Source organism: Oenanthe melanoleuca, chromosome 14 (assembly GCF_029582105.1).
Source record: "Oenanthe melanoleuca isolate GR-GAL-2019-014 chromosome 14, OMel1.0, whole genome shotgun sequence".
In the NCBI taxonomy this organism is placed as follows: domain Eukaryota; kingdom Metazoa; phylum Chordata; class Aves; order Passeriformes; family Muscicapidae; genus Oenanthe; species Oenanthe melanoleuca.
In genome coordinates, this window is record NC_079348.1 from 7,381,016 (window position 1) to 7,393,364 (window position 12,349).

At 52.1% G+C, this 12,349-nt stretch overlaps 1 protein-coding gene across 1 annotated transcript in view; it reads right to left on the bottom strand.

The window, feature by feature from the left end:
* The window catches only part of CACNA1H (calcium voltage-gated channel subunit alpha1 H), a 113,576-nt gene that overhangs the window by 73,455 nt on the left and 27,772 nt on the right, over positions 1-12,349 (bottom strand). Inside the window, exons 6-8 of the mRNA XM_056503497.1 lie at positions 9,657-9,749; positions 7,092-7,890; positions 1,588-2,000 (exon numbers count right to left, since the gene is read on the bottom strand). Coding sequence (XP_056359472.1) covers positions 1,588-2,000; positions 7,092-7,890; positions 9,657-9,749 — 1,305 coding nt within the window. The remainder of the gene's footprint in view (positions 1-1,587; positions 2,001-7,091; positions 7,891-9,656; positions 9,750-12,349) is intronic.

Here is a 12,349-nt window from a genome sequence, read left to right on the forward strand (position 1 = left end):
AGAATCTTTATTGCCACTGGCTTTGAGATGCCCTAAAGCCAAGCTTTTACAAGGTAAAATCCAATAAAAGGCAGCCAGCAACAGCTCTCCTTTGTTAGCAGCAAGGCTGTAATTATCCCAATCTGCCTTTATGGGACTGATTGGGGACACACTCCATGTGATCCCTGGATTTTCTCCCTGCTGCCTGCCTCAGGTTTTCCCCCAGCTCCCATCACAGCAAAATCCAAGGGCTGACAAAGCTGTATCCGCCTGACAAAGGAGTATCCATGCAGAAATGAGGGATGAGAGGCCTATTCAGAAGGCACTGACAAGGTGTATTTCCCAATTTTAGAACTTCTTGTGGAACAACGAAGCAGGATTCGACAGGGAGCTGACAGAGACAGCTCAATCCCTGCTGGATTTGGACACTTTGCTGTAATTCTGATTTGTCGTTGCGTGGCTGAGGTGGTTTTAGCTGAGTCCTGGGTTTTGGGTTTTTTTTTGAAAGAAAATAAGTGTCAGCCTAAAACAGGGGGGAGGGGTTAAAGCACAGAAGTAGAGAGAAAATGAAGTAGCAGCACTCCAGAGGGTTGTTTGTCATGGTCCTGAGCAGTGCTTAATCCTGGGAAATGATGGAGAAGGAGCTGCAGAACTTCTGGGTGGATTACACTGCTCTGCCTTTCCTCCTCATTCCCCAATGGACACACCATGGAGGAGAGGAGGAGCAGCTTTAAAAACAACCCTGACCCAGTCATGACCCTGCAGGGAAGGTTTTGGGGGAGCAATGGATGCCTTTGATCCCAGAAAAACAGATCCTGGCTTTGTTGGGATGCATTTCCTGCACCTGACACAGATGTGACAATAAATTCCTGAGCACACCTCGAGAAAACAGTGGAAAACCCCCAATTTTTCCACTAAAGAAAAGTCTAGAAGAACAGAATTTTGCCAGGGTGGTCAAGTGGAGATGTTCCCATGTCTCAGCTCCCTCCAGTCCCAAGCTGCCCTCAGCTCCAGCACTGCTTCCTGCCATCCCAACACTGGGAAGAACGGCACCATTCCTCTTCCCTCCCACCAAAAACTTCAGTAAAATCCTACTCACACCCTGTGAGAGCAAATTAAAGGGTTTGGAGCCTTCAGGGATGCCCTAATTTCTTTTTCTTTTTTGCTTTTAGTATTGCCTGATAGTTTAAGTCTTATTTGAAGTCCAGACCAAAGAAGAAATTTCTGCCTGGGTTACCTCCAGCACAACCATCAGACCAAAGGTATTTCCACCACAAAAATTCCAAAAAAAAGTTGATATCAAGAAAGCTTATATTGAAAAATTTATGTCAAAAAAGTTTATATCAAAAAAGTTTATATCAAAAAAGTTTATATCAAAAAAGTTTATATCAATAATTCTTGGCCAACTGAGCAGACACATCCAACATTTCAGCTCTGCACACTCCAGCAGCACTTCCAGGTGTCCCACACCCCAAAGGCTTCTCCTGCTCCTCATCTTCAGCCCCGTTTCCAACAACAAAAATCCCTGTTGCTCCTCACATCACCCCAAACCCCCCTCCAGGAGCCCCAAACCCCCCTCCAGGAGCCCCAAACCCCGAGGTCGCTCACCTGCTCGTGGTACTCGATGCCCATGCTCAGGGTGTTGATGAGGATGGCGATCATGATCCCGCGGTTGAAGTATTTGCTCTCCACGATCCTCTTGAGTTTGGTGCCGAACGCCTTCCACAGCTTCACCACCTTGTTCCTCTCCTTGGCTTTCTTCTTCTTCCTCCTCCTCCTGCCCCGCTGCTGCTGGAGCTGGTCCCGGTGGTCGCCGTGCCGCAGGTCCTGCGTGAACTCGTAGACGCCGTTGCTGTCGGAGTCGTTGCTGTCGGAGTCGCTGAGCGCGAAGTCGGGGTCGTCCAGGAGGCTGGCGCAGAAGGGACAGTCCTGCAGCTCGCAGCTCAGCCCGGGCCCGGCGGGGCTGGGCAGCGCCCCGGCCGAGCTCAGCCCCGACACGCGGCTGGGGGTGCGGCAGAGACCTGCGGGGACACGGCCGGGAGAGACACTGAGGCTGAGGGACACCGAGGGACTGAGGGACACTGAGGCTGAGGGACACCGAGGGACCGAGGGACACCGAGGGACTGAGGGACACTGAGAGACACTGAGGCTGAGGGACACCGAGAGACACTGAGGCTGAGGGACACCGAGGGACACCGAGGGACACTGAGAGACACTGAGGCTGAGGGACACCGAGGGACCGAGGGACACTGAGAGACACTGAGGCTGAGGGACACCGAGGGACCGAGGGACACTGAGACTGAGGGACACTGAGAGACACTGAGAGACACTGAGGGACCGAGGGACACTGAGGGACACTGAGAGACACTGAGGCTGAGGGACACCGAGAGACACCGAGGGACACTGAGGGACACTGAGAGACACTGAGGCTGAGGGACACCGAGGGACCGAGGGACACTGAGGGACTGAGGGACACAGAGAGACACTGAGGGACACTGAGAGACACTGAGGCTGAGGGACACCGAGGGACACTGAGGGACTGAGGGACACTGAGAGACACTGAGGCTGAGGGACACCGAGGGACTGAGGGACACCGAGAGACACTGAGGCTGAGGGACACCGAGGGACTGAGGGACATTGAGAGACACTGAGGCTGAGGGACACCGAGGGACTGAGGGACACTGAGGGACTGAGGGACACCGAAGGACACCGAGAGACACCGAGGGGCTGAGGGACACTGAGAGACTGAGGGACACTGAGGGACTGAGGGACACCGAGGGACTGAGGGACACTGAGGGACACCGAGAGACACTGAGAGACACTGAGAGACACCGAGGGTCTGAGGGACACTGAGGGACACTGAGGCTGAGGGACACCGAGGGACCGAGGGACACCAAGGGACACTGAGAGACACCGAGGGACTGAGGGACACCGAGACTGAGGGACACCGAGACTGAGGGACACGGAGGGACACTGAGAGATTCCGAGGGACTGAGGGACACCAAGGGACACTGAGGGACACCGAGGGACACCAGGAGCCACTGAGAGACTAAGGGACTGAGGGTCATCAAGAACCACTAAAAGAGACTGAGGGACATTGTGGGACACTGCTGAGAGCCACCATGCACCAAGACCCACCAAGTGACACTGAGAGCCACTGAGGGACACTGAGAGACACTTAGAGACACTGAGGGACACCGCTGAGAGCTACCATGCACCGAGAGCCACCGTGGGCCATCAGCCAATGCAAGACACCACTGAGAGCCACTGTGCACCAAGAGCCACCCTGAGCCACCATGTGTCAGGAGACATCGTGCACCAAGGGCCACCATGCACCAAGAGCCACCAAGAACTGCCATGTTCCAATGTGAGGTCATTCCCCCTTGTCCTGCTGTTCCCTGGGAGCAGAGCCCAACCCACCCCGTTCTGTCAGGAAGTTGTGCAGAGCCACAAAGTCCCCCCTGAGCCTCCTTTCCTCCAGGGTTGAGCCCCCACAACTCCTCTCATAGGAGCTATTCTCTAGACCCTAAAAATCCATCCATCCATCCATCCATCCATCCATCCATCCATCCATCCATCCCAAGCAGCTCTGGTTCAGCCTTGTTTCCCCTCTCTGTCCCTTTTCCTACCCTGTACCCCCTCTATGGGCTCCCCAGGGAGTGTGACCCTCATTTTGTATCCTGGGCCGAGGGAAGAGTGACCAGCCCATCCCTCCCTTTCCATTATTCCTGATTATCCCTGAGCAGGCTCCCATCATTAGAGCTCTGAGCACTGTGAAGCTGTTCCACCCAATTTAGCCACTGCTGCCATTTAGTTCCTAATGAGGAGGGAGAGGGAGAAGGGACCAAGCACCAAAGGTGGCTGCAGACCACAGATCACAGCTTGGAGAGTCCCCTGTCTCCTTCAGCCTTTAATAAAGCTCAGGTGGATTTGCTCTCAGAGGCACAGGGGGGTTTAAAATCAAACATGTTTTGTGGTGTGAGGAGAAATGCTGGTTGGCCTGGAGCCAGGGCACAGGAACAAGAGGAACTAGGATAATTTGGGAATGGCACCCAGATTTTATTTCCTCATGTTTAGGAATCCAATCCTTAAGTTTCATCACATTTAGGAATTTATTCTGAGTGTCCTTATATTTAGAAACCAGATATTAACAGAAGGAAAAACCTCCAGCACGAGCACGGCATCCTTCCCACAAAATTCCACTTAAGCATCAATTCCTTGAGCTTCAGGGACGTAAAGCAAAGGGACAATTTCCCCCTCTCACAGAACCATGGAAAAAGCCTCTGAGCTCACCAAGTCCATTAAACCATATCCAGAATTGCCACATCCACGTGGTCCCTGTCTGGAGTGGGGATGGTGACCACTTGCATCAGTTTTGGGGAGCCCAGGCTAAAAAGCAGTGGCTGCTCCTGGCTCCGAGCCCTGGAGCTTGGAGCTCACCCAGCAGGAATGCTGATCCCAGCCACAGCACCAAACCAAGGCAGTGCATCCCTGCACTGGAAAACTGGGATGTGCCAAGAGCCAAAGCACATTTTCCTTGCCTGAATGTCACAGGGATATCAGTGGCCTTCAGAATGGCCTTGGAGGACGGGCCTGGCTCCCGGGCATTGCGTCAGGAACACCGGGAGATTTGGGAATGTTTTGCCCCCTGCACGGTGTCCCTGCTCAGGACTGAGCCAAGGGGGGAAGGTTCAGGCCAGCCCAGGAGCAGCACAGGGAGGGGGTTTGCCAGATGGCTTTCAATGCTATCAAAGTGTTAAAAACGATATGGAAAGCCCTGGCGCCGCAGATGTCTTCAAAATACCAGAGTCTCCTTGGCTGCCTGCTAAAATAACCTCCAGCATTGCAGGGCACGGGAACACGGGGAACAGGCTGTACTCGGAGCTCTTCAAATCCACAACAAAAGAGGCAGGAGAATGCTCTCTCCCACCACTGCATCCTTCCCAGCAGACACCAACCTCGCCTCCAGCTGGGGCTGGGAGAGCCCGGGCTGTTAATGCTCCTTAAAGCTCTCAATTATCACTTCTGTGCTCTCCTCCAACAAGTCTTGCAGTGAACATGCTCTGCTTGTTGACTTGGGAGAGGAGACAGAGAGAATTAAAGGCACTTTGTTCCCCTCCATAAAGGCTGAGGGAGGGTTGGGAGAGCTTGGGATTCTTCTTTGCTGAGTTTTAGGGATGGAGAAATGGGAACTGGGGGCTGTGCCTGGCAGAGCTCCACCCTGGCATTTAAAGATCATCCCAAAGCCTGGAAGTCACCTGCAGCACACCTGGAAGTCACCTGCAGCACACCTGGTGCAGAACTGACCCTGACTCAGCCCTGCAGGAGTGGCTGAGTGGGAAGAAGGGCCTGGAAAGAGCCAGATCCATGGAAGGGAAGAGCTGGGCACTTCCAGGGTCTCCAGGACTGCCCTGAATTCCTCCCCAACCCAGGGGGATGCATGAGCAGCCTCTCCCCGCCTTCCAGCCCTTCCCAGCTGTGAGCACACTTCTGCAAGAGACAAAACAATTCCAGGAGATTTGTTTAAAGCATTTTGGCATCCTCTGGGCTGAAATCCCTCTGTGGAAAGAGGACACTGTAATTGCATTATTAATGACAACTCAATCTAATCCCAGCTTTCAAAGAACCACCCCAGGCTAAGGGAAGATCTCTTAAATCACTGAATTGGCTCAGGGATGTCACAGTTGGGACTGAGATTTGGGCCTTTCTTCTCCTAAAAAGGACCCCAGCAGCAAGCAGGAGGATCCTAACTGACTTCAATAGCTCTCCTTCTCCTTTCCTTCCCAATTCCAGCCTTCTGCAGAGCCTGGGTTTTTATCTCAAGGTAAAAACGCATTCTCCTAAAAACCTTCATTAATTTGCACAGCTAAGGATGAAGCAGTGATTTATAAAAAGTCCTTGCTGAACAACAGAACTGTTGGCAGTAACCTTGCCCCCCGTGCCAAGCTCCCGAGCGTTCGGAAGCGTCTGCCCGAGGCAGTTTCTATAAACAATCCACTTTTACCCTTTTGTGTGGTCCTTAAAAACAACAAAAATTAACAAAGGCAAGCCACCCAATCTCTCTGTCAAGCAACTTTTCCTGTGCTCCCCCCCTCCTCCCCAAGCCAGGCTTGGTATTTTTTCAGCACATCCATCACCAGGGTAAATATTTGTGTCCATGCAGACGCAAATAAACAGTTTTGGAAAACACAGGCATTGAAAAAAAAACCCAAATGACGAGTTTGGCTTAAAGAGATTAAAAAATTGAAGCTGGATCTTTGTGACTTTTCACTGTTGGAGGGCTTAAGAGTATTTTGCAGCTTTTAGCTCCAGCCACGAGGACTGGAAAAACATTTTATAAAATAGAAATCCAAGTGTTGCGTGTAATCACTGCTCCAGTGGGTGATTTGTATGTGAGGGGAGATAAAACCTCACTGACTGTGCTGGGGTGGCTGCATCTGTGCAGAGAGGATGGGACAGAGGCACTAAAACAGTTCTCCAAAATGCTCCCCAGATTGAATGGAGCCCCAAACCTGCAGGAAAATTCAGCCCCACATTTCTTCTGCACACAGGGAAAGCCTGAGATGTGCAGCTCTGCTCCTGTCCTGTCCTCCACACGTCCTCTGAGCACTGAACCTGCTGCTCCTCCTTGCCAAAAAGAAATGCAGAGGCTCCAGGGCCCATCAGAGCAGAACTGGAAGTGTCTGGTTCGAGTTCTTGCAGTGCCTGCCTGTTTTAAATGCCTGAGTTTGCTTTCTCTCGTGCTTCTCCCGCAGATCCCACCGGCTCATCCTTTTCAAGGCAGCATCTCCCAGCCCCTGGGGGCTCTCTGCACTCCCTGGAGGTGTGATCCCAGTTCTGGGCTTGGGTGGGAAGAGTGGGAGCACCTTCAGGATACCACAAAGCACACGAGAGCTCAAATCCTGATTTTGTAACCACAGCAAAGAGGCCTCCAGCAGTGGCCTGGACGATATATGACGGTAAATCCGAGGATTCACCTGTCCCACAGCTTCCAGCACACTCACAACCATCAGCACCCCACAGAGCTGCCATTAGACTCTCCAGCCATTTACCCTTCTCCCAGTTGCCCTAAACAAAAAAATAAAAAACCAAAGCAGCTTGGTTGCCCTTACCGTGCTCTCCCACCAGCTGCTGCAGCTTCCCGTAGGAATCCAGGCCCAGACTGCCGGGGCTGTTCACCACGGCCACCGGAGAGCTGCCGTTCCTCTTGGCCCTGGGCAGGGCCGCGGAGCCGCCCTTGCCGCCGGGCGAGGGCAGGATGGTGGGGTAGTTCATGCTGCCGTGGCTGCCCGGCCCGGCCGCTCTGCCGCCCCCAGGGCCCCCGCTGGCCTTGCAGCCGCCGGGGGGCCCCTCCACGTGGCAGTCGGCGTGGTAGATGCTGTGCACGGCCTCGGCGGCGTCGGCGCGCGGGGCGGCCGGGCCCGGCGGCCTGGGCGAGGCCGGGGCGGGCAGCATCAGCTGCCGGCCCGGCTTCATCACCTGCAGCTCCAGCTCGCACAGCTCGGGGTTGGCCCGAGGCCCCCGCGGGCTCCCGTTGCTGATGTGGTAGTGGTGGTGGTGGTGGTGGTGGTGGTGGTGGATCAGGTGGTGGATGGAGGTGATTCTCCTCCTGCTCCGCTGGCTCTGCCCGCCGCCCCCGCCGCTGTTGGGGTTGACTTTTTTCCGGCGTTTGCTCTGCCAGTTGTTGTAGAGGCGGATTGTCCTTCTCTTGACCTTCCTGAAGATGTGGGAGATGTACTTGAGCAGCTCCTCGTAGCAGCTGCCCGGCTCCGAGAAGCTGGCGATGGTGCTGTCGTTGGACAGGTAGCGCGCCCGCTGCTCCTGCATCAGCTGGTTCTCCCGCTGCTTGGTCTCCGAGAACTGGGTGGCAATCACCACCAGGCACAGGTTAATCATGAAGAAGGAGCCAACCTGGGGAGGAAACAGGGGAAGGAGTCAGCAGGAAAGCTCCTCGTCGCCACACGCAGTTCTCAGCAATCCTGAGGTTTCCAAACGTGCCAAATCCCAGGGTCTGCTCGCCAAATGTGCTGTCAGTGTGTGCCTGAGCTGCTAAATGTGCTCTGAACCATCAGTTATTTCAGCAACAGCCCCCTCTCCCTCTCCCTCTCCTCCTCTCTGACACTTATTTCTAACACAGGTGTAGGAAACATGCACAGCCCCCAGCACAGCATTGCTTTGGACATTCAGAGAATGAACCAGCTTAGAAAACACTTCAGAGACCATCAAGTCCAGCCCATGACCCAACACCTCCTCATCAATTAACCACAGCACTGAGTGTCACATTCAGTGTTTTTTAACCACATCCAGGGATGGTGACTCCACCTCTGCCCTGGGCAGACCATTCCAGAGCCCAATCATTATTTCAGTGAAGAAATTTCCTGAAATTTGGCAAACCTGCAGGGAAAGATGATTTCAAGTCCAATTTGTGCTGGTTTGAAACATCCTCTTCACTTCTCCAATCATTTCACTCCCCAAAAGAGTGTGAAATTATTTTGGGGGTACAGTCAGGGCCCATGGATCTTGTGCTCCTGAGATTCCCTGACACAGAAAAGCATCTCCAGGACACTCAGTGCTCCTGAGGGGCTGATTTGGTGTCTGGGTGAACTGATGTGCTCCTGGGTGACACCAAGCTTTCAAAGTGAAGTCCTAAGGACAAGACCTGAAGCTGCATCCTCCCCTCAGCTGTGGAGCCCACAAAGGGATTTTTCACCCTAAATCAGCCAAAGGGAGATGTCAAATATTGCCAGCAGGGAACTGAAAAGGGAGTGACCTCAGGGCCAGCCCTGGATTTAGTCTGGAATTGTCTGGGGAATGCTCAGGGAAGCTGTGTGGAGATGGTTTGTGGTGCTGCTTCCAGACAAGCAGCAAAGGGGCCTTTCCCAGCTGCAGGTGACTTGGGCAGGAGTCACCTTCTGGCTTTTCCACATGGATCCACTTGGAGAGAACAGCTCAGTGGAGTGGAGTGTGAATTTCTGCTCATGGCTCATTGCTCAGGAATCCCTGACTGCCCCAGGGCACTCTCACCCAGCTCTCATCCAGCTTTTCCCACTGCTGGTGGGAACTGCTTCAACCCACCCTGACAGGACAGGGTTACATGGAAGGGCTGTCCAGTCACAAAATCACTTTTAACCACCTCCATCCCATGTCTTGCCTGAAATCTTCGTGGTACCTTCCCCTCCTGCCTTAAATATTTCACTTTTCCACTTCCTGGAGGAGTTTGTGCCTTTTGGAAAGGAGGAGATGGACTGGAAGTTTCTGGACACAACCCTCAGCACCTCCAGTGGGTGATATTTTGTTTTTTGGGAATGTGAGACCTCAGTGTCTCAGGTGCACTGCTGCTATGAGAATTATTATTATTTAAAGGATTCCTGGTGAAATTGAGAGGTTTGAGAGCTCTCCAAAGAAATGAGACTCTCTCTGGTACATTGAGGAGGTTAAAGGAGGAAAAGCCTGGATTTTTTTTTAACAGATACATCCAGGTGACAAAACCAAGAGTTGGAGGGCAAGAAGGAGGGAAAGCCCTGAATCCTGAATCCTGCCTGGCTCTTCCCTGTGGGAAAAAAACCACCAAAACCAAACCAAAACAAAACAAAAAAAAAAAACCAAAAAAAAACAACCAGGGAACAACTTCAGTCACCAAGGACAAGGAATGGGAGAGTCTCCCAGGTCATACTTACTATGATAAGCAATATAAAATATATAAAATTGTAAAAAGAGTGTGCATCCATCACGTAATACATGATGTCCACCCATCCTTCCAGGGTTATCACCTGCAGGAAGATAGAGAAAAAGAATGTGAGGACAAAAGTCACCCAAAAAGTTATTAAATATCCATTTTCCCACAGTGCCAGGTACCCATCCCTGGACAGAAACTCTTGGGATCCATCCAGAGCTCTGGGAGAGAAGGAATGTGTGGCCAAAGGACTGGCCTGAAGTTCCTACAGCAATCTGATACAATTAAAACAATTTAATTCAAATAAACCACCTGAAGCACAAGTTCTGAGGCAAGGAAATCCCAAGGAGGGATTATAACCCCAAAAAAGCCCTTTCACTGAAGAAATCTGGAGTTTTACCTAAAGCTGCTGGGTTTGTAATGTAACCCAGAAAATTCCCACATTTTTAACTTTATTTTTGTTTCTGCAAACCCAATCTCCTTGTGATTCCTCCTGGCTCAGCATTCCAACTGCACCACCACTATCATAGTGGAGAGCATCTGAATGGAAGAGAGGCTTTAATTAAATGTAGGCTTGATTTAAGACTCGTTTTCTCAGCCTTCCCTCCACTAAAAAAAGCAGCTGAAGGTTTAATTAACACCACCCAGGCTGTGTGCAGAGCAAAGCGAGCTCTGCTATGTAATTTACACTTTTTATTTAGATAAAACACCCCAAACTTCCAGTGCTGGCTTTGCTACTAGAGCTGAAATTCCATCCTGGAATTCTGATTCTCATCAGAATCCCAGCTCCTGTCAGAGCTCACTCCTGGTGACATTCCCCACTCACCACCTCACATGAGCCTGGGAGGTTTTGGCAAATCCCACAGCTGCTCCTGCCCCAAATTTTAGTGCACAGCTCCTGATTTAAACCAGGGACGGAAGAGCTGTGGGAAGAGAAGGCTCAGAGCAGGTGGGTGGAGGGATTCCCTTTGTGGTGTGTCCCCAAAAGCTGATCCACAAACCCCTCGCTCCTCAGGCAGCAAATAAAACCTTGCAGGGAAGTCAGGCATGAATCCCTGAATTCCCTGGATGGTTTTTACTCAAGGAACAGAGGGAAACTCCTGGATATGGATCTTCATAACCCACAGAGCAGCTTGGGGCTGCTGGAAGGGATCTCTCACCCTAAATTCAAAATGCTGATGATTTCCCAGCAAGTTTTCCAAGCTCCTTCCCTCGTGGAGGTTCACCCCCACTGGGTGAGGAGACAGCACAGCTAAAACCAGCCAGGCTCATGTGGCAAGGAGGAGATCATTTGTGAAATGTGTCAGTGCAGCTGTTTCCCGGTGTCAGGGCTGTTAAAGGCTCACAGGAGTCAGGTCTGACACGTCGCTGCTTTCACAAACTGCTCCCACCTCTGCTGCTCCTCCTCACAGCCATCAGCTGTTCTTCCACACCCCACCCTCGCTGAGCACTCAGCAAAGCTTCGCTTCCCACAATTCCAGAATTCCACAGTGGTTCAAGTTGGAAAGGACCTCAAAAAAAAGCAAGGATCTCATCCATCCCACCCCTGCCAGGGCAGGGGCAGCTCTGACTGCCCCAGGTGGCTCCAAGCCCTGTCCAGCCTGGCCTGGGACACTTCCAGGGCTGGAGCAGCCACAGCTTCTCTGGGAATTTCATTCCAGCCTCTCCCCAGCCTCACAGGGAAGAATTTCTCCCCAAAATCCCTTCTAACCCTGCCCTCTGCCAGCTTAAAACCACTGCTCCTTGTCTTGCCACAAGTGGGTTTAAAAAACCCCATGAAATCCTTTACTGATCATTAACCCCAGGTATCAATCCAAGGCAGGTTTTTATCCTCATTTTCCCCGGGTATTCCCACCAAGAGGAGGGGTTAAGCTGCCTGGGTGTTCATCCATGAGGAGCAGCCAAGCAATCAAACCCCTCCTGCCCTTTCCTGCCTCTCCCTGAACACATTTACAGAGAACAAAGTCCTTTTGGGGCAGCTCCCTTGTCTGTGAGGGCTCTGAGCCTCCCTCAGCCTTTGCAGGGTCAGGGGAGAACAGAGGGATCCTCAGGAGGTGGCTCAAGGTGACACCAAATCTCTGCCTCTTACCCAGGAATTATTTCCTTGTGCTGTCCAGGTTCCCTCCCTCCTTCCCTCTGCAGGCACAGGACATTCTGCAGCCATTCCCACTGAGGGATGAAAAGCCAGCCCAGGAAAACCAAGAATATGGGATGCACCTCTACGCTGGATTGGATTTATCTGGAAATCCTCAATCTAATGGATTAAACCCATTAAACACAGAGAAAGAAAAAAAAAAAAAAAAAAAAAAAGGAGTCACCTGAGGGCTTGTGAGCCAACACTGAGGGCCAGCCAACCCTTGGAGGGATATTTTTGTTGCATGAGATGCAGAATTTCCACAAGAATCAATCAACACCCATTCCTCCTCTAGAGGGTGAAAATGCTCATCCAGCTCTCTGAATATTCCAGGTGTAACTGGAATTTGTGTTATTTACTGCTGGCTTGTAAAGCAGAGGGACGAAGGCACCTCTGGGGTTTGTCCTCGTGCTTGCCAAAGTGAATCCCTCGTGTTGGGGGATTCACTCCTGGCCTCCCAGGGGAGGATTCCTGCTGCAGCCCTCCTGGAAAAGAGGTTTTTAATCCCAGAGCTCTGGGGAAATGCAGGACAGCACATGCACAGCCACCTGCAAGGGCTGGGC